Source organism: Lithobates pipiens, unplaced genomic scaffold (genome assembly GCF_037356315.1).
Source record: "Lithobates pipiens isolate NorthernLeopardFrog02 unplaced genomic scaffold, aLitPip1_a1.2 Scaffold_28, whole genome shotgun sequence".
NCBI lineage: Eukaryota > Metazoa > Chordata > Amphibia > Anura > Ranidae > Lithobates > Lithobates pipiens.
Window position 1 is genome coordinate 159,048,847 of NW_027507789.1, and position 20,573 is coordinate 159,069,419.

General features: G+C 42.9%; 1 protein-coding gene across 1 annotated transcript in view; it reads left to right on the forward strand.

Annotated features, from left to right (window-relative positions):
• Positions 1 to 220: 220 nt before the first annotated feature.
• LOC143935717 (potassium channel subfamily K member 9-like) overlaps positions 221 to 20,573 on the forward strand; it is a 76,747-nt gene continuing 56,394 nt past the window's right edge. The window contains exons 1-2 of the mRNA XM_077459795.1: positions 221 to 543; positions 6,957 to 7,368. Coding sequence (XP_077315921.1) covers positions 7,038 to 7,368 — 331 coding nt within the window. The 5' untranslated portion in view covers positions 221 to 543; positions 6,957 to 7,037. The remainder of the gene's footprint in view (positions 544 to 6,956; positions 7,369 to 20,573) is intronic.

Sequence of the window (20,573 nt, forward strand, 5' to 3'; positions counted from 1 at the left end):
CCATTCACCGAGCGATTACAGCACGAGGACGCTGTGTTTTTTAATTTTATTAGCATTTATTTTAGCATATCACAGATAAAAATATACAAAAAATTTATTATGTGAAGTTTCTCTTTAAAAGTAGTAAGTTGACAGATTATATGACATAAGAATACAATGACGTCAGCTGTGATCACAGAGGAGACCGGTGACCTTCCCACTCCGATCCAGCACGGCGGCGCCGCTGATCGCCACATCTAGGTTGCTAAGTGGGAGTAAAATCTCTCATTCCTCTGTCTACGTTGCTATGGCACATCTCCAAGGCGATGCTGCCCCCCCAGGCAAGGGTTAAAGAGCCGCGCCTGCGCATTCCGTCCGCTACTGCTGAGACAGCAGCCTGTCGCGCGCCAGTTCAAAAGGCACCGGGGAGTGATGTAGAGAGGACCACCGACCTAGAGCATGGCGACCTACCGCTCCTCATCACCCGGGCACGGGACTGAGGGGGATGGAGGACACCGGGGGACGGGCACGGATCACACAGGCCTCCCACCGCACTTCTACAGGGTAAGCCGAGCATTCATCACTCCCCCTTCTCATAGACTTCATCACTCCTCTCATCATAGTATATACAGATAGACTTCACACCCTTCCCATAGACTTCACACCCTTCCCATAGACTTCACACCCTTCCCATAGATTTCACACCCTTCCCATAGATTTCATCACTCCTCTCATCATAGTATATACAGATAGACTTCACACCCTTCCCATAGACTTCACACCCTTCCCATAGACTTCACACCCTTCCCATAGACTTCACACCCTTCCCATAGATTTCATCACTCCTCTCATCATAGTATACACAGATAGGCTTCACACCCTTCACATAGACTTCACATCCTTCCCATAGACTTCACACCCGTCCCATAGACTTCATCACTCCTCTCATCATAGTGTATACAGATAGACTTCACACCCTTCCCATAGACTTCATCACACCCCTCATCATAGTATACACAGATAGACTTCACACCCTTCACATAGACTTCATAACACCCCTCATCATAGTATACACAGATAGACTTCACACCCTGCCCATAGACTTCACACCCTTCCCATAGACTTCATCACTCCCCTCATCATAGTATACACAGATAGACTTCACACCCTTCCCATAGACTTCACACCCTTCCCATAGACTTCACACCCTTCCCATAGACTTCACATCCTTCCCATAGACTTCACACCCTTCACATAGACTTCATCACACCCCTCATCATAGTATACACAGATAGACCTCACACCCTTTCCATAGACTTCACATCCTTCCCATAGACTTCACACCCTTCCCATAGACTTCACACCTTTCACATAGACTTCATCACACCCCTCATCATAGTATACACAGATAGACCTCACACCCTTTCCATAGACTTCACACCCTACCCATAGACTTCACATCCTTCCCATAGACTTCACACCCTTCCCATAGACTTCATCACTCCCCTCATCATAGTATACACAGTTAGACTTCACACCCTTCCCACAGACTTCACACCCTTCCCATAGACTTCACACCCTTCCCATAGACTTCACATTCTTCCCATAGACTTCACACCCTTCATCATAGTATACACAGATAGACCTCACACCCTTCCCATAGACTTCACACCCTTTCCCATAGACTTCATCACACCCCTCATCATAGTATATACAGATAGACGTCACACCCTTTCCCATAGACTTCACACCCTTCACATAGACGTTATCACTCCTCTCATCATAGTATACACAGATAGACTTCACACCCTGCCCATAGACTTCACATCCTTCCCATAGACTGCACACCCTTCCCAAAGACTTTATCACACCCCTTATCATAGTATACACAGATAGACTTCACACCCTTCCCATAGACTTCATACCCCTCATCATAGTATACACAGATAGACTTTACACCCTGCCCATAGACTTCACATCCTTCCCATAGACTTCACACCCTTCACATAGACTTCATTACCCCCCTCATCATAGTATACACAGATAGACCTCACGCCCTTTCCATAGACTTCACACCCTGCCCATAGACTTCACACCCTTCCCATAGACTTCATCACTCCCCTCTTCATAGTATACACAGATAGACCTCACACCCTTCCCATAGACTTCACACCCTTCCCATATACTTCATCACACCCCTCATCATAGTATACACAGATATACCTCACACCCTTCCCATAGACTTCACACCCTTCCCATAGACTTCATCACTCTTCTCATCATAGTACAGACAGATAGAATTCATATCCTTCCCATAGACATAATCACTCCCCTCATCATAGTATATACAGATAGACTTCACACCCTTCCCATAGACATCATCACTCCCCTCATCATAGTACACAAATACTTCACACCCTTCCCATAGACTTCACACCCTTCCCATAGACTTTATCACTCCCCTCATCATAGTATACACAGATAGACCTCACACCCTTACCATAGACTTCACACCCTTCACCTAGACTTCATAACACCCCTCATCATAGTATACACAGATAGACTTCACATGCTTCCCATAGACTTCACACCCTTCCCATAGACTTCACACCCTTCCCATAGACTTCAAATCATTCCCATATACTTCATCACTCCCCTCGTCATAGTACACACAGATAGAATTCATATCCTTCCCATAGACTTCATCACTCCCCTCATCATAGTACACACAGATAGACTTCACACCCTTCCCATAGACTTCAAATCATTCCCATAGACTTCATCACTCCCCTCATCATAGTACACACAGATAGAATTCACACCCTTCCCATAGACTTCATCACTCCCCTCATCATAGTATACACAGATAGACCTCAAATCCTTCCCATAGACTTCATCACACCTCTCATAATAGTATACACAGATAGACTTCACATCCTTCCCATAGACTTCATAACTCTTCTCATCATAGTATACACAGATAGACTTCACACCCTTCCCATAGACCTCACAGCCTTCCCATAGACTTCATCACTCCCCTCATCATAGTACAGACAGATAGAATTCATATCCTTCCCATAGACTTCATCACTCCCCTCATCATAGTATATACAGATAGACTTCACACCCCATTTCCCATAGGCATCATCACACATCCTTCCTATAGACACCCTTCCCATAGACCTCACACATCCTTCCCATAGACTTCATCACTCCCCTCATCATAGTACAGCCAGATTTATAGCGATTCTTCCCATAGACTTCATCACACCCTTCCCATAGACTTCATCACACCCTTCCCATAGACCTCGCACATCCTTCCCACAGACTTCACACGTCCTTCCCACAGACTTCATCCTTTGTTCTGCAAGGTCCCAGGGATCATCAAGAGCAGCCTTTCTCATCCACGGTTCCTTGGATTCCCAAGAATCCCCCAGAGTAGCTTTTCCGGGAACCCTTGAATTCTTATGCTTTCTCCAGAGCAGCCTTTCAAGGAAACAGTGGATTCCTAGGGATCCTCCAGAGCAGCCTTTCAAGGAAACAGTGGATTCCTAGGGATCCTCCAGAGCAGCCTTTCCAACATTCCATGGATTCCAAGGGTTTCTCCAGAGCAGCCTTTCCTTATCCAGGGTTCCTTCAGAGGTCTCTAGGGGTTTCTTGAACAATGAACAATTTTTGCTTCTTGGCTAAGTAGCTACTAACCACTAAAAGCAGTTATGTGTAAGGGGTGGATTATTCCGAGTGACCACAAGAGTCCGGCACTTTCTGCTCACTGACCATCACGCTCCTCTATTGTGAGCTGCAGATTGTAATTATTAGCAAGGATTCCTCTGTGTTGAAAAGGTTGAGAAAGGCTGGTCTATCATTTCAGTATATTTTCAGTATGTTTTTGAGTTGTATAGCACTTCTGATTTAATGGCCAAATATTATAGCCAAAACCTTTTTTTACAGTTTTGCATAGAGTAGGGAAGAATTCAAACCCCTACAAAGTTTATACTGCTCTCTCCAACGAGAGATTCGTTCTTTTTTGTCACTAGGACAGGAAGTAAAGGGAATTCCAAACTTTTTAAGTTGTCACTAGAACAAAAGGATGTCTTTTAGAAGACATCAGTTCAGGTGACAACTCTAACATCTCCTACTTTGTAGAGCTTTCCTCTCACTTCCTGTTATGTGTTGAGGACAGGAAGTGAAGGGAAATCTCCTTTGGCCCTACTTCTCCTATGGATCACAGGAGTGCACTTAGTTCTGTAGTCCTGTGACCTGTTTTTAGCCGACAGCTGGCTAAGGTCCACTGTCGGCTGATGTCACGGAGCTGGTTCAGGCTCTCAAAAGATCCCAACCATATGGTCAGGATCCACCCAAAAGCCTGAACCGGCACCTGGCTTGGCCTCTCAATGGGCTGATGAGAGACTGAGCCAGCCGCTCCCACCCCCCTCCACAGCCCAGTGCTCCAGTGAGCGCAGGAGGGGCAGAGCAGAGAGCCGGAGACTGGCAGTCATGGCTCTCTGCTCACTGAAGACGGAGAACGGAGCGACCAGTGGTCTTTGATCATTCAGTTTTCAGCCTTAGTATCGGCAGGGGACAGATGCATCTCAGACCGATGCTGCATCCACCTTGGTGAGTATAATTTTATTTATTTTTTTATTATTTTTTTTTCTTAACACGATACTTATCTCTTAAAGCAGAGTTCCAGTCTGAAAAAAAAAATTAAAATACTGTAACTACTGTCCTTTAATATAAGGACACCTGCCTGTCCAGGGATCCCGCGATGTCGGCACCACGAACCAATTCGTCCCTCGGCTTCGGGTGCAGATGCTGGCATTGTAAGTAAGGGAAGCTGGCAATGAAGCCTTCAAGCTTCACAGTTGGTCTCCTATTGTCCGAGTCGCGCTTTGCTTTCTAAATGTTCCTGTCTTCTGGGACTTGTGCATGTCCCAGAAGGAGGCGGGGGGGAGAAGGGGCTGGAAATGTCATAGTTCGCCATTCTTACCTGGAAATGGGCACCTGTCAAAACCAGGTACTCGCTGCCCCTTCCCAAAAAAATGCCAAATGTGGCAGTGGAGGGGGGAAGGGTGCGAATAAACGGCGCTTCCCCTTTTGGGTGGCGCTCTGCTTTTAACAGGACAAACATATACTTTATCTAAAACTCTAAAAAGTTTTGGTTATACGTACACTTTTAAGTCTCAACCAAAAGTGATATACAGTATAATGTATAAGTGGCGCAAAGAAGGTGGATGCCAATATTCTAAACGCTAGGAAGGTTTGGGGGTGTCTGCCTACATTTGCCTGCAGGGTGGATTTGATTTAAATCATCATTTTTAAATTCCCTGCCGGGAGCTCCGTGTCCGTGATCGCGAGGATACCCGCAATCATCTCACTGTGAGGAAGAATGGGGAGATGCTAATGTAAACAAGCATCTCCCCATTCTGCCTATTGACACTGACAATGATCACAGCTCCCTGTAATTGTGAGCGGTGATCAGTGACGGGTCACACACAGTCACTCCCCCCCACAGTTAGAATCACTCCCCTAGGACACACTTAACCCCTACAGCGCCACCTAGTGGTTAACCCCTTCACCGCCAGTGACATTTTTACAGTAATCAATGTAATTTTTTGGCATTGATCACTGTATTAATGCCAATGGTCCCAAATATGTGTCAAAATTGTCCGATGTGTCCGCCATAATGTCGCAGTCACGATAAAAATTGCTGATCACCGCCAATACTAGTAAAAAAAAAAATTTATCAATAAAAATGCCATAAAACTATCCCCTATTTTGTAGACGCTATAACTTTTACGCAAAGCAATCAATAAACGCTTATTGCGTTATTATTTAACCCCTTTCCTGCCAGTGACTTTTATACAGTAATCAGTGCATATTTAAAGCACTTATCGCTCTACAAATGTGAATGGTCCCAAAAATGTGTCAAGTATCCGATCTGAATGTCGCGTGCTAAATGCGAATGCTAAAAATCGCAGATCACCACCATTACTAGTAAAAAAAACAAAAAACAGAAATAATAAAAATGGCATAAATCTTTCCCACAGTTTGTAGACGCTATAACTTTTGCGCAAACCAATCAATATACGCTTTATTGCAAAAAATTTTTTTACCAAAAATATTTAGAAGAATACGTATCGGTCTAATCTGGGGAATTTTTTTTTTTTATATATTAATTGGGGATATTTATTACAGCAAAAAGTAAAAAATAATGCGTTTTTTTTCAAAAGTGTCGCTATTTTTTTTTGTTTATTGCGCAAAAAATAAAAACCGCAGAGGTGATCAAATACCACCAAAAGAAAGCTCTATTTGTGGGGGGAAAAAAAATGTCTGTTTTGTTTGGGAGCCACGTCGCACGACTGCACGATTGTCGGTTAAAACGACGCAGTGTCGAATCGCAAAAAGTGCTTTGGTCAGGACGGGGGTAAATCCTTCCGGGGCTGAAGTGGTTAAATGGGCTAATTTATCTTATATGTGAGCAGTGTTCACATAAAAGGGCTGCAGTCTGCTTATTTGCGGGACTACAGATATATACAGAATGCAATATATATATATATATATATAATCTCATATATATAATATATCATATATCAATTTTTACTTTTTTCATTATATATATATATAATATCATTTTTTATTTTTTCATTTTATATATATATATATATATATATATATATATATATATATATATATATATATTTATGAAAAAAATTTAAATTAAAAAATTATATATAAAATATATAATTTTTTTTATTTTAATTTTTTTTCATTATATATATATATATATATCTCTATCTATCTATCAATCATTTATTTTTTATTTTTTATTTTTGCATGTCTAACTTGTCACAACTTCTTTCACGCCTTGTGACATATTGAAACAAGCAAGTCACATGTGTAGTTGTGTTTGATATCCCGACGCTCTTCCTCAGTGTGATACTTACACAGCTCACAGTCACTCTATTATATTTCAGGTTCCACCAATGGCTTGGGGATTTGTCTGGTGCCAGCAACTGTCGTAGAATTTGAACGTTTGCAGGTCAGCCTGTAAATGAATGTCCAGTTTGATGTTTAAGTCGGGATTATCAGTCTTCCTGCACAAAATGAAGAAGCAGAATATACGGACTCTCTCTCTGATTCTATGCATGTTCTCCTATCTGTTGGTGGGAGCTGCCGTCTTTGATGCCCTTGAATCAGAGTCTGAAACCTCTAGAAAACGGATCCTGGAGGAGAAAAGAACTGACCTGAAAAAAAAATATGATTTTTCCGACGAGGACTATCGAGAGATTGAGCGCGTAGTTCTGCAGTCCGAGCCTCACCGTGCAGGCAAGCAGTGGAAATTCGCTGGCTCCTTTTATTTTGCTATTACAGTAATCACTACCATAGGTAAGAGTTTGCCTCCTTTATTCAATCCCATTCATTCCAGAGCACAACCTATATTCTTCTTCTTCATGTAGCAGATTGTAATACATGTTGCATTATTTCCTGAAAAGAAACATTTTACTTTTCATACTGATTGCATGCTGTTCAGCCTTTGAAAGCTTTTACCTTTATATAAAAAATAAAAAAAATCTAAGCCTTAACCACTTGCTTACTGGGCACTTAAACCCCCCTCCTATCCAGACCAATTTTCAGCTTTCAGAGCTGTCGCACTTTGAATGACATTTGCGCGGTCAAACAACACTAGCCAAATAAAAATTTTAATATTTTTTTCCCCCAAATAGAGCTTTCTTTTGGTTGTATTTGATCACTTGTGCGATTTTTTTTTTTTTTTATTTATTTATTTATTTTTTGTTAAAAAAATGTAAAAAGACCAAATAAAAAAAAAAAAAAAATGTATTTTGTTATAAAATGCTAAAATGGGTAATTTTTGTCCATCATTGATGTACGCTGATGAGGCCGCAGTGCTGGGCACTGATGGGTGGCAGTGATGGGCACTGTTCGGTTACACTGATAGGCAGCACTTCTAGGTGGCACTGATTGGCACCACTGGTGGATTGATAGGCGACACTTGTGGGCATTGATAGGTGGCACTTGTGGGCACTTTCAGATGGCATATATGAGGCATAATTGCCTCTTCCGTTTCGGGACCGATGTCCCTTTAAGATGAGCCGGTGATCTGCTTTTTTTTCCCCCCTCCTCTGCTGTCAGGAGGAGAGTGAGGAGAAAAAAAAATCGATCACCGAGCTTTTGTTTTGATCATGTGATCAGCTGTCATTGGCTTACAGCTGATCACATGGTAAGGGGCCGGGAGCGGCCCCTTACTTGGATCGGTGATCACCCGAGTCTCAGTGACTCTGTGATCATGGCGTGCGCAGGGAGCGTGCACAGAGGAGGCCGTCATATGACGACCTCCCGTGAATTCATATCCGTGCTGTGGTTGTCATTTGGCCATAATGCGGATGTCAAATGTTTAAAGAGGTGTTGACTTTTTTAATATTAGAACACTTACCCGTCCAGGGAGCCCACGATGTCGGAACCCCAGCTGATTTTCAGATCGGCTGTCCGGTGCTGCTGTCGCCTTTGCCAGTAAGGGAACCCTTCCGAGGTGCCGTCCCTGGAAGCGGGGAAGGGGTAACTGTCAAAAACAGGTGTAGGTATATAGTGTATGACACCGTGAATTCCTACACTAAACAAGTGATTAACCACTTGCTTACTGGGCACTTAAACCTCCCTCCTGCCCAGACCAATTTTCAGCTTTCAGTGCTGATGCATTTTGAATGACAATTGTCATACAACACTGTACCCAAATTACATTTTTATCATTATTTTCCCACAAATAGAGCTTTCTTTTGGTGGTATTAAATCACAGCTGGGAGTTTAATTTTTTTCTAAACAAACAGAAAAAGATGGAAAATTTTGAAAAAAAATAAAAATCATGTTTAATAGTTTGTTATAAAATTTTGCAAACAGGTCATTTTTCTCCTTCATTGATATGCACTGATGAGGCGGCACTGATGGGCACTGATAGGCTGCACTGATGGGCCCAGATGGGTGGCACGGGAGGACGTCAATAGACATACTCCTGGCAAAGCAGGTCCATGCTGTAGCCGTCATTCGGCTATAGCGTGGATCTGAAGTAGTTAAATAATAATTGGTGATAGTAATTACTTTTATTAAGTAATTAATTTTATTCCTAACATTCAAGGTTGCTGCTTTCAAAGTGCATGTGCCTTTAAAAATGTGAACAGGATAAGACATCACCAAATCATTAAAAATCTCATATCAAATATAAAATATCAATATATAAAGTCCATAAATTCCAGTGAACAAATTAATAAATATATAAAGTTCATGTGAATCCAATGAGGTTTTTCCACTGCGACTTCAACTTAATCGGATGTGCAGTATAAAGTGCCAAGACAAACATCGGTGCAAAATTTGTGCTCCCCTATGTGTGCCCTCTCATTCAGAGATCCTGGACTCCCAGAACAGAAGTTGGATGCGCTTTGAGAGGGTGGCTGGGCTTAGTAGTCCCATTGGCTGTGTCACTGCAGCTTGCGTTGTCCTCACTGAGCCATCAGAAATCCCGGAATCCCATTAAGTGTGCAAACGTTATGAGGACCACTGGGCTCTATGGTCCCACAGCCTGTAACTCCAACTACAAAAGATGTTGTCCTCAACGAACCTCCAGGGATGGGTGCAAATGGCAAAAGAAGCTATATAGCATAATTCTGTATATTTATTGTATAAAATCCCAAATTCCAGGTCACTCATATTAAAAACAATGTAATAAACACAAACTGGAAGTAGCCGGCTGGAAATTATGTCACCGCCTATGGTCACCTGACCGGTTTCGTCCTGGACACGGGTTGTTTTCAAAGGTACCCATCTCTCTCTCCCCCCTGAAAGGTGCCAAATGTGGCACCAGAGGGAACTCTTCTTTAAGTTGTTGTCATTGCTCTACACAGTTAAAATAGTTTGTCTTTGTTTTGTTTTTTTGTTTTTTGCTTTTTATTAGTTGTTCAAAAAATAGTCTATAAAAGAGGAACTTCAAATGTTACTAAACCCACAACAGTAAAATCAGTCTGTATATGCAGTAAAGCATGCTTGTTATGCTCACTGTGGCATCTAAAGGGGTTAACCCTCTGCATTTGTAAAAAGTCTGTTTTAACCTGTCTTCTCTGATTCTCCCCTTCACCAACTTTCCCCAATCCATCTCCTAATAGAACAGAGCCTTGGGGCAAGCACATGCTCAGTTTGGTGTGTATTGCCAGAGAGTTTTTTTTTCCTTGGGAGGGTGCATGTGATCAGCACAGGGCCAATCGGCACTGTCCAGGTGGGGTCAGGGGTCCTGCAGCCTCATAGGATAATTATGGGAGAATGAAGACTCCTCCTACAAGCTTTAAAGGAGAAGTCAAGCCTGAGCTCGTTTGGCTGGGCTTCTCCTATGGATCACAGAAGTGCCTTCCTGTGACTTATTTTCAGCAGACTGTGGGCTGAAGTCTGCTCTCTGACATCACAGAAATCGAGGCACCTCGTCATCACGACAATGGGAGTCTGGATCCGCCAGGTGCCTGGACTGATACCCGTCTCAGCCTCTCATCGAGCCACTAAGAGGCTGAGATGGCCAGTCCCGCCCCTCCACAGCTCAGCGCTCCAGTGAGCGCGCGCGCGCGCGCGTGTGTGTGTGTGTGTGGGTCGGCGTAAGAGCGGAGAGCTATGACTGACAGTCTGCAGCTCTCTGCTCGGGGGGCTGGAAGAACCAAGCCATCAGCAATATTCGATCGCTTGGTTCTCAGTGTAGAGGCGCTAGGGGACAGATGTATCATCAGACCGATATTACATCCACCTAGATAAGTAGGAAACTGAAAAAAAAACAAAAAACCTTTACTTCTTTTTTAACCAGACACTGATAGTAGTCACTGCTGATGAGAAAAGGTATTTTGCGGTTTATATTTACTAAAACTATTGCATGTTCTGTGTACTGTGGGAGACCAGATATAGTGAATGCAGGCTCCTGGGTTTAGTAACACTTTCAGTCCACTTTATTGTTGCTCTGCCGCCCTGCATCGGTGCTGCGATTATTGATAGGCCAGCACATGTGCAGATGCGCCGAGGGCTTTGCCTGGCCTTTGGGATGTGGCAGAATCCTGTACTGCATCTGTACACATGCTATGCACATGCTAAGAGAGAGAGGTTGTAAAGGTCTCTGCGGGGTCCCAAAGCCAGGCAGAGACCTTCAACACATCTGCCATTCTTGCCCAGGTGAGAATGGTGCCAGTACAGACCTGCAGCACCAAGAAATAGGAAAGCAATGAAAAAAAAAAAATTCAGTTGTGGTAGAGCGAGGGGGCTGGAGCCAGGGACATTCGCATTGTTTTTTAGGGTGAAGATTCACTTTAAGGTGGTACTAAATGCTAGGCAAATTAAGCTTAATGCATTCTCTGGATTAAAGTGATTGTTTTTTTGTTTTTTTAAAAAACATCCTTTACAAACATGTCTATACTTACCTACTTTGTGCAAGGAAAATGCACAGAGCGGCCCTAAACTTCCTCTTGCCGGGTCCCCCGCCAACGCTGTTGACTCCTCCTCCTTGTTCAGTGCCCCCATGGGAAGCCGCTTCCCATGGGGGCACTTGTGCGTGCTCACCCCTGATCCCTGCTGCTGCTCCCCTCGCTTCCTTGTCACTGCCTTTGATTGACAGCACTGGGAGCCAATGGCTCCTGGTGCCTCAACAAAGTCAGCAAGACCTGGAAGTGAGGAGAGAGAAGAGATGCAGACATGCACATTTTTTACCTTAATGCAAGGAATGCACTAAGGTAAAAAATGTTTAGGCTTTAGAACCACTTTTAAAGTGGTTGTAAACCCTTACAGACCACTTTTACCTACAAAGTAGGCCTAGATTAAGGCTTACCTGTAGGTGCAAGAAATATCTCCTAAATGGTTTTAATTTTTTCTCCTACACGGTTTAGGAGATATTTGCAAAAGAAAGGCACCACTGTCTACGGCGTGCAGGAGTACTGAGCATGCCGCTGCTAACGGCGATTATGCCGCTAGTCGCGGCTCCGGTGCTGTGACTAGCCGGAAGCCGCGATACCTGGAAGTCACTCTGGGATAGATGGCGGTGGCAGAGGAGCACAACGAGGGTCACTTTGGGAGCTTCCATCTCAGGTAAGTTATTCATAATGCTATGCATACTAGCTCATTATGCCTTTGCCTTCCAGAGTCTGTTTTTTTTTTTTTTTATTCGTTTGGCTTTACTTTCTCTCTAAAGTGATACTAAAGGTAATTAATTATTATAATTTTTTTTAAATAATAAACATGCAATACTTACCTGCTCCGTGGCGTCTTCTCAGGTCCCCTGCCAGCACCTCCCCCCGCTGAGTGCCTCCATAGCACTTTTGCAAGCTCGCTCCTGAGCCCCACTCTAGACAGATTGGGGACTGGCCTCACTTCCGCTCCTTGCTGTGATTGACAGCAGTGAGAGCCAATGGCTCCCGCTGCTATTTCTGAGCCAGCGAGAAGGGAAAGAGTCAGGAGAGCAGCTGCTCTTGTGTACATTGCTGGAACAAGCTCAGGCAAGTATTGGGAGGGGGGGGGTTAACTGCACACTGAAGGTTTTTTACCTTCATGCAGAGAATGCAGTAAGGGAAAAACCTTCAGCCTGTAGAACCGCTTTAAGGTAAAAAAACTCCAAATGACCTTTTAATGCCCCCCCTTCCTCAAACACTTACCTTTAGTATCATGGGACCACCACTGGGTCCTCCACAATTTACACGCTTCCCTACCATAGGGTGTCTCATGTTCTAATGGAAAAAAATAAACCTGTAAAATGTTTGCAGACTTTGCTTATGCCCCGAGTCTGAGTGATGTAAAATATATATGTGCTAAATTTCAAGAAAATTGGATAATATTTAGAGGTTGCACACTTTGATCGGTTTTGTAAAAGTAGGCAAAAGAGTTTTCAATGTTAATTACTTTTATTGGGCAAACTAGAAATCACAAACTTAACATACTATTAAAACTATACACTAAGATTAATAGGTAATATGAAAGGCAAAACATGTGTAATATTAATCAACTTTGAACGATGCAATCCCTTGTATTCTGTCACGTCGTGGATCCCAAACTATTCAAAGAACGTCTTTGTTTCATTAGAAATGGCTCAGGTCTTTTCCTTAAAAAAACAAACATGTTTTTACCCTCTAATCGTTTCACTTCCTTTTTCTTTGCAGGTTTGGGTTCTAAATTTTTAGTCATATTTTCCTTAACAGCCAGAGTAATACGTTTGTTCAAAAAAGCCAATCCTACGTTTGTTTCCTGACAAATACCAAAAGTGTCTCTTAGCAATTGGGAGAGCACATTTTTTGACGTCTGCATCTGGGTAAGTGCCCAAAAGCTGTAGCATATCCAAGTCATTCTTTGGAGCTCATCGACTTTCAATTGCCTCATGCCAAAAGCGAACATATATGAGGCTGACAACTTGTGCAACCCGTTTCATTTCTTCCAATTGTCGTTGGAGAATATTCAACTGTTTAGTGAAGAGGACAATTTTAAGTGCATATATTGCCTTTGCCCTCCACCTTGCTTGATGCAGTGCCCCTGGGATCCTGGAACTGAAGTTGTTTTTAGACCAACCGCCTAGGGACAGGAGTGAGAGTTGTAAGAACTTTGTAGTCTTCTCTTGGATGACTTCCGTCTTTTAGGACATTTTGGATGTAGTTAACCATTTTCACTCGTTGTTCTTCTAGAAAACTTCGAAGGGGACTTTCTTCATCCAGCATTGCTGTATATGACTTCTTATCAAGTGAAGCCCACAGGCTTTGCTTTGATAAAAGTGATCAATGTGTGCAACCCCTAAATATTATCCAATCTTCTTTGGCATATATACCTTTTACATCACCGACACTCGGGGTGTAAGCAAAGTCATATGAAAATCGCATCTTTGGAAAAATTAAAACCCCTACTACACCGCTTCTGGTTTATAGAGGAGGCTGCTGAGGGCAATTGAGCAATAGGCTCCTGCTGCCATCAGTAAAATTGCTAGGTGTAGGGAGCAGGGGGGTGGCTAAGGAGATGCTTGCAATCAGGCAGGGAAGGCCAGCGTCTTGAGGGACTGTCCAATGGAGAAGAATAGCGATAATTATAAAGAAAAAGAATTTTATTCCAATGTAGGTGTGGACGTCTTTTTATTTTATTTTTTATTTTTTAAGGTTTATTACAACTGTAACAAAGGTGTCTGGGCTACTTACAGTAACCTTCAGAATTCCAATTCCAATATGCTGTAGGTATGAACAGACCTTTTCTCAGCCTGCACCTTCACTAGCCAGCATCATCCAACTCATCAGACCCTGGCAGCCTGAGCGGGGACCCCTAAGCATTTATCATGGGTCACTTTGGAACTCCAGTTCATAGTTTTCTCATGCAAGTTATGCTGTTGCACTTTACAAACTGATTTTACAATTTCCTCTATGGCTTGTGATTGCACACAGTAATGAATTGAGCAATTTCAGGTACTCTTGAGATGCATTGACTCACATTTGAAATGGTTTAGCTTGCTCGGAGAGATGCTTTACCCACTTAAGCCCCGGACCATTTGGCTGCCCAGACCAGAGCACTTTTTGTGATTCGGCACTGCGTCGCTTTAACTGACAATTGCTCAGACGTGCGATGTGGCTCCCAAACAAAATTGATGTCCTTTTTTTTCCCACAAATAGAGATTTCTTTTAGTTGTATTTGATCACCTCTCCGTTTTTTTTATTTTTTGAGCTATAAACAAAAAAATAGCGACAATTTAAAAAAAAACACATTATTTTTAACTTTTTGCTATAATAAATATCCTCCAAAAATACATAAAAAAACATGTTTTTTCTCAGTTTAGGCTGATACGCATTCTACATATTTTTAGTAAAAAAAAAAAAAAAAATTGCAATAAGTGTTTATTGATTGGTTTGCGCAAAAGTTATAGCGTCTACAAAAAAAGGGATTTATGGCATTTTTTTTATTATTATTTTTTTTTTTACTAGTAATGGCGGTGATCAGTGATTTTTAGCAGGACTGCGACATTGCGGCAGACAAATTGGACACTTTTTGGGACCATTGACATTTATACAGCGATCAGTGCTATAAATAGCCACTGATTACTGTATAAATGTCACTAGCAGGAAAGGGGTTAAATGTGTGTCCTAGGGAGTGTTCCTAACTGTGGGGGGATGCGACTGCCTGGAGGAGGAGACCGTTTGCTGTTCATAATCAGTATGAACAGCAGATCTGTCTCCTCTCTCCTGACAGAACGGAGATCTGTCTGTTTACATTGACAGATCTCCGTTCTGTCTCTCTTAAGAGTGATCGCGGGTGCCTGATGGACATTGTGGCCACTGAGCACATGCATTGGCTCCATCATCGTGCTGCGAGCACGCATGCGCCCCCCAGTGTTCTTAAAGGGGCTGACGTACAGCTATGCAGATTCATCCAGCGGAGCCAACCTGCCGCAGTATAACTGCAGCGGCTGGTCCTTCATTGGTTAAACACACTGCTCCATTACTTCTGCCTTACTTCCTGGTCAGACTTTAGGTCATGACACAGGAAACAGTTGAACTCATTAGAACACACCCTGCGTCATCTACCTTCAGCTGGTCAACTCCTTCCTGTGTCATGACCTAATGTCTGTCCAGGAAGTAAAGCAGAGTCAAACAATTGCCCATGTACATGAGCCCTATAGGTTTACCATGATATGTTTGGCTTGAAGGCCAAATGCATTACCACATTTTGTAATGAATGAATGCTAAAGCAGTTTGATTCATGTGAAGAAAGTGTTAACCCCTTAGAAAATAAAGATCTATTACCCACTTTGTTTTAATGATGGCCATGTAAGCTTGGAAGGGTGGGGGCTGAGACTACTACTAATGACCATCAGTTGGGCCATGTAGGGGGACATAGACATGGAGTCCTGTGGGCCCAAGAGAGGAAGAAGGGATGCAACCTGACCCCACTGTTTTATTTTGTTAGAATGGTCAAGAACCAATAGAAAGTCCAAGAAGGCTGACAGGATCACCAGGTATTTACAGGTAGTCCCCAACTTTTAAAATGTCAGGTCAGTGACATCATGCTCCCCATCTCACCCATGCAAAGCATTTTCTGAATGGTGCATGTGCGGAGCGACTAACCTCCTGTAGTCACACTGCAGCAGGGCAGTCACGGGACCCTGGAACTAGTGGAGATCACTGGCATAGCAGTGATTTCCAGCTTCCAGTGGCTAGCTGTGGTACATAAATAGTTACATGGGTGCAAGCGAAACCGTTGTAACTATTTAAAAATTGCCATACCTAGAATTCTTCTTTTAGCCCTTGTTCACATTGAATGTGGCTTTGAAATTGTGCGAAGTCATCTGAAATTGCACAATTTCAATGCCGCATGTCAGTGCTAATTGGAAGACATCTGTGCGGCTTCATGTACAGATGTCTATCCAAGTTGCACCTGAAATCACCAAAAGTAGTGCATGAACTAATTTTTCAAATCGATGTGGAATCGGAGTCGGCGTTGCATGGATTTGAACATTGCCATTGCCCACAGTAGGGTGCGCCTTGTCATAGGATTTGACCTGTCAAATCCCAGGACAAGTCTCTCTGGTTTGAATTGGGGCTAAAGGTCAACCTCTATATCAAAGCAACTAATTTGTGACGTCAGAAGTAGGGTTGTCCCGATACCGATACTAGTATCAGTATCGATACTGAGCATTTGCCCAAGTACTTGTACTTGAGCAAATGCCCCGATGCTTGATCCGATACTTGGGCAGTCAGGGATGATCGGTGCTGCGGTCGGGGAGTTACAAGCACCTATCCCCCTGTATAGATTTCAATATAGCAGCTGATAGCCACTTCTCCTCTTTTCCCTTTTCTTTTCTCTTTCTTGAAATCTATACAGGGGATGCTTGTAACTCCCCCACCCCCACCGCCGCACCGATCATCCCACCTTTCCATGTTTCCTGCTCCAGTGCCACGCTCCTTTCCCTTCTTCTTGCTCCGTTCCCTTCTCCGTGCTCCGTTCCCTTCTCCGTGCTCCGTTCCCTTCTCCTTGCTCCCGTCCCCCCTCCGTGGTCCTCTGCCCCCTTTGTCCTGGATCTTTCAAGATGGAGAGCGGAATAAGGGGTTGGTAAATCTGTCATTTACTGGCTCCTTCCTTTTCTGAATGTGTTTACTGTGCTTCAGTTTATGAATGGAGAGGAGCCTCTGTCTCTTGTCCATTCATCTCCAGTGCAGCTGAGGCTGCAGAGAAAGGAGAGATGTCAGGAGTCTGTTTAGACCAGGATATCTCACCAAAGCTCCCCAACATGGCTGCTAAAGGAAAAAACAATTGTAATAAATATTTAAAAGGTTAAATGTAAAAAATAAATAAATAAATAAATAAATAAATAAAAAACACTGACACCTCCCCCACAAAAGAGAGCATTGTAAAAAAAAATAAAAAATTGTAAAAAAGAATTAAAATAATTAACTGTAAAAAATAAAATTGGGAAAAAAAAAGATAAAAAAAAACTAAAAGCTACTGACACAGTCCAGGCATCATCAGCAGTGCTGCATATTAGTGCAAATGTCACTTGAGATTTTAAAAAAAAGTATCGGTATCTTGAAAAAAAGTATCAGTACTTGTACTTGGTCTTAAAAAATGGTATCAGGACAACCCTAGTCAGAAGCACCTAAATGCATTGACTCGCCTTTAGCCCCATACACACTATCAGATTTTCTGCTGATTTATGTCTTCAGATTTACCATAACCATGTAGTAGAAGGGACTGCCTGATTGCATACACATTGAAACTCCTAAGGTTTGACCTCATATTATATGGTTTTGTTAATCTCATAACAATTTTCCCATGACTAATTTACACCCTTAAATAATTTGTATACATATTTATTATTTACTAAGGACATTTAAGCTTTTTTATTTGGTACATTGCTCTGTTTTTCTTATAGGCTCTTATAAGTTCTATACTAAAATGTTCATTATTTTTAATAGCGTACTTGTATTTGACAATTGGACTATTAAATACATGACAGTGTCTGAAATTGATGATGTGTCATCTGCAAGCTAAAAGCTTTCATTTTTGTTAGGCGAGCCCCCCAGACTGCATGCAATCTCTATTCTAGAGCTGACCTAGTAGTCCTATGATTGGAAACCACTAGGGATGCACCGATATATCGCTGGCCAAAAATAGGCTTAACTGTTTTTCCGGTAGGAAAAAAGGTGCAGATAATGGCCACTGAAAATGCACACGATTTTCATAGGTTATGTGACTCACAAACCGTATCAAAAATGCAACATGGGTTTGTTTTTGTTGCGTTTTCTATACATTTCAATAGGGAGGTGCGTTACACAGCAATGGAAATGCAATGGACCAGTGTGAAGACATACATAGAATTTAAAGGGATGCATTTTTTTCTTAGCTTTTTTTGTGTGTTTCTTTTTTTTTTTTAATGCAAAAGCGCTTCAAGAACAATTAATTGATTTTGCATGGGGCATTGTGATTGGGAATGTTAATTTACAAGTTGTGGGCAGGAGGGCTATAGGTGTTCTTTCACTAAGACTACTGAATTTAGTGAAGTTGAGATACTTCATGTTAAAGTAATCATTTTTATATTATTATAAAAGCTAAATAATCATGGATGCACTAAAATAGGGATTGTATTCTATAATTCAGCAGTTGAAAGCTGACCATGCACCATACAATCTGATTGTACAATCTCCTTTAGCTCTTCAATCAACTATGTAGTGGAAGGGCCGGCCTATTGCAGACATTCACTGTAGTATCCTGAGCTACATACAGTCAGTGCCGGTTTGTTCTTGGTGCTGCTCAAGCAATTTTTTTTTCCCAATAAATACAATGTTCCCTGATCAAGATCATGATGTCATTTGCTGCTCCTCTCTATCACATTTAGGCCCCTTTCACACTGGTACGACATGATAGTTGTATGGCTGTGGATCCGACTTTGCCCTGCGACTTGAAGTCCAACATGACTTCAATGAACAAGGATCCGACTTTGAACCCTGACAATACCAGGCACGGTCTGGTATGAATCTTTAGGGGGAACTCCACGCCAAATAAAAAAAAAAACGGCATGGGTTCCCCCTCAAAGGAGAACCCCTACCCCGAAAAAACTGCGTGCCCCCCCAAAACCATACCAGACCCTTATTGAAGCACATAGCCCGGCAGGTCAGGAAAGGGGGTGGGGGCGAGCGAGCACCCCCCTCCCCCGAACCGTACCAGGCGGCATGCCCTCAAAATGGGGGGGGGGGGTGCTTTGGGGCAAGGGGGCCCTGCCCTGCCCCCCACCCCAAAGCACCTTGTCCTCATGTTGATGAGGGCCTCTTTCCAACAACCCTGGCCATTGGTTGTCGGGGTCTGTGGGCAGGGAGCTTGTCGGAATCAGGAAGCCCCCTTTAACAAGGGGGTCCCCAGGTCCTGGCCCCCTACCCTATGTGAGTAAGTATCGGGTACATTGTACCCCTACCCATTCACCCAAAAATAAAGCACACTACACAGGTTTTTAAAGTAATTTATTAAGGCAGCTCCGGCGACTCTTCTGACTTTTTCTCTTCTCACTGGCTCCTGTCTCCTCTGCTGATGTCTTCTGTTCTTCTCCCCTCTCCGGTTCTTCTCGCATGATAAGGGCTGGGCCTCTGGTGGCCCTGCCCCATGCCAGTATAAGTAGTGGCACACCGCGCACCCAGCATTAAAGCGGGAGAGAGCGTTGAGTAAAAAACAGAATAAGAAGACCCGACAGAGGAAGAAGACAGCAGACAGAGAGGGAAGAACTGGAGAGGGCTAGAAGATATCAGCGGAGAGCAGAAAAAGCCCAAACAGGGGAGAAGAAATCAGAAGTGACGCCGGAAATGCCTTAATAAATTACTTTAAAAACCTGTGTACTGTTTTTTTTGGTGAATAGGCAGGGGTACAATGTACCATACTCATTTACATAGGGTGGGGTGGCGGGATCTAGGGGCCCCCTTGTTAAAGGGGGCTTCCAGATTCCAATAGGCTCCCCGCCTGCAGACCCCGACAAATAACAGCCGGGGTTGTCGGGAAGAGGCCCTTGTCCTCATCAACATGAGGACAAGGTGCTTTGGGGTGGGGGAGCAAGGCAGATCCCCATTCTGACAGGGATGTACACTGAAATCTTCTGTTTCTAGTAATCAGGAACAGCGATCTCTGTGTTCTTCCTGTTAGTCCATCCCCCACACAGTTAGAAAACATTAGCAGGGAACACCGTTGACCCTTTTATCGCCCCTGAAGTTAACCCCTTCCCTGCCAGTGTCATTAATACAGTGACAGTCCTTTTTTTGTAGCACTGATCACTGTATTGGTGTCACTGGTCCCCAAAAATTGTCACATAGGGTCAGATTTGTCCGCCACAATGTCACAGTCCCGCTAAAAACGAGCACTGATCCTTGGCATTGCCAGTAAAAACAAGAAAAAAAAATAAAAACCCTAAATTTATCCCATAGTTTTGTAGACGCTATAACTTTTGCGCAAACCAATCAATATTTGTTGGGATTTGTTTTACCAAAAATATGTATCAGAATACATATTGGCCTAAATTGATGAAGAAATTCGTTTTTTTTTTACATATTTTTTATTTATTTTTTGGGATA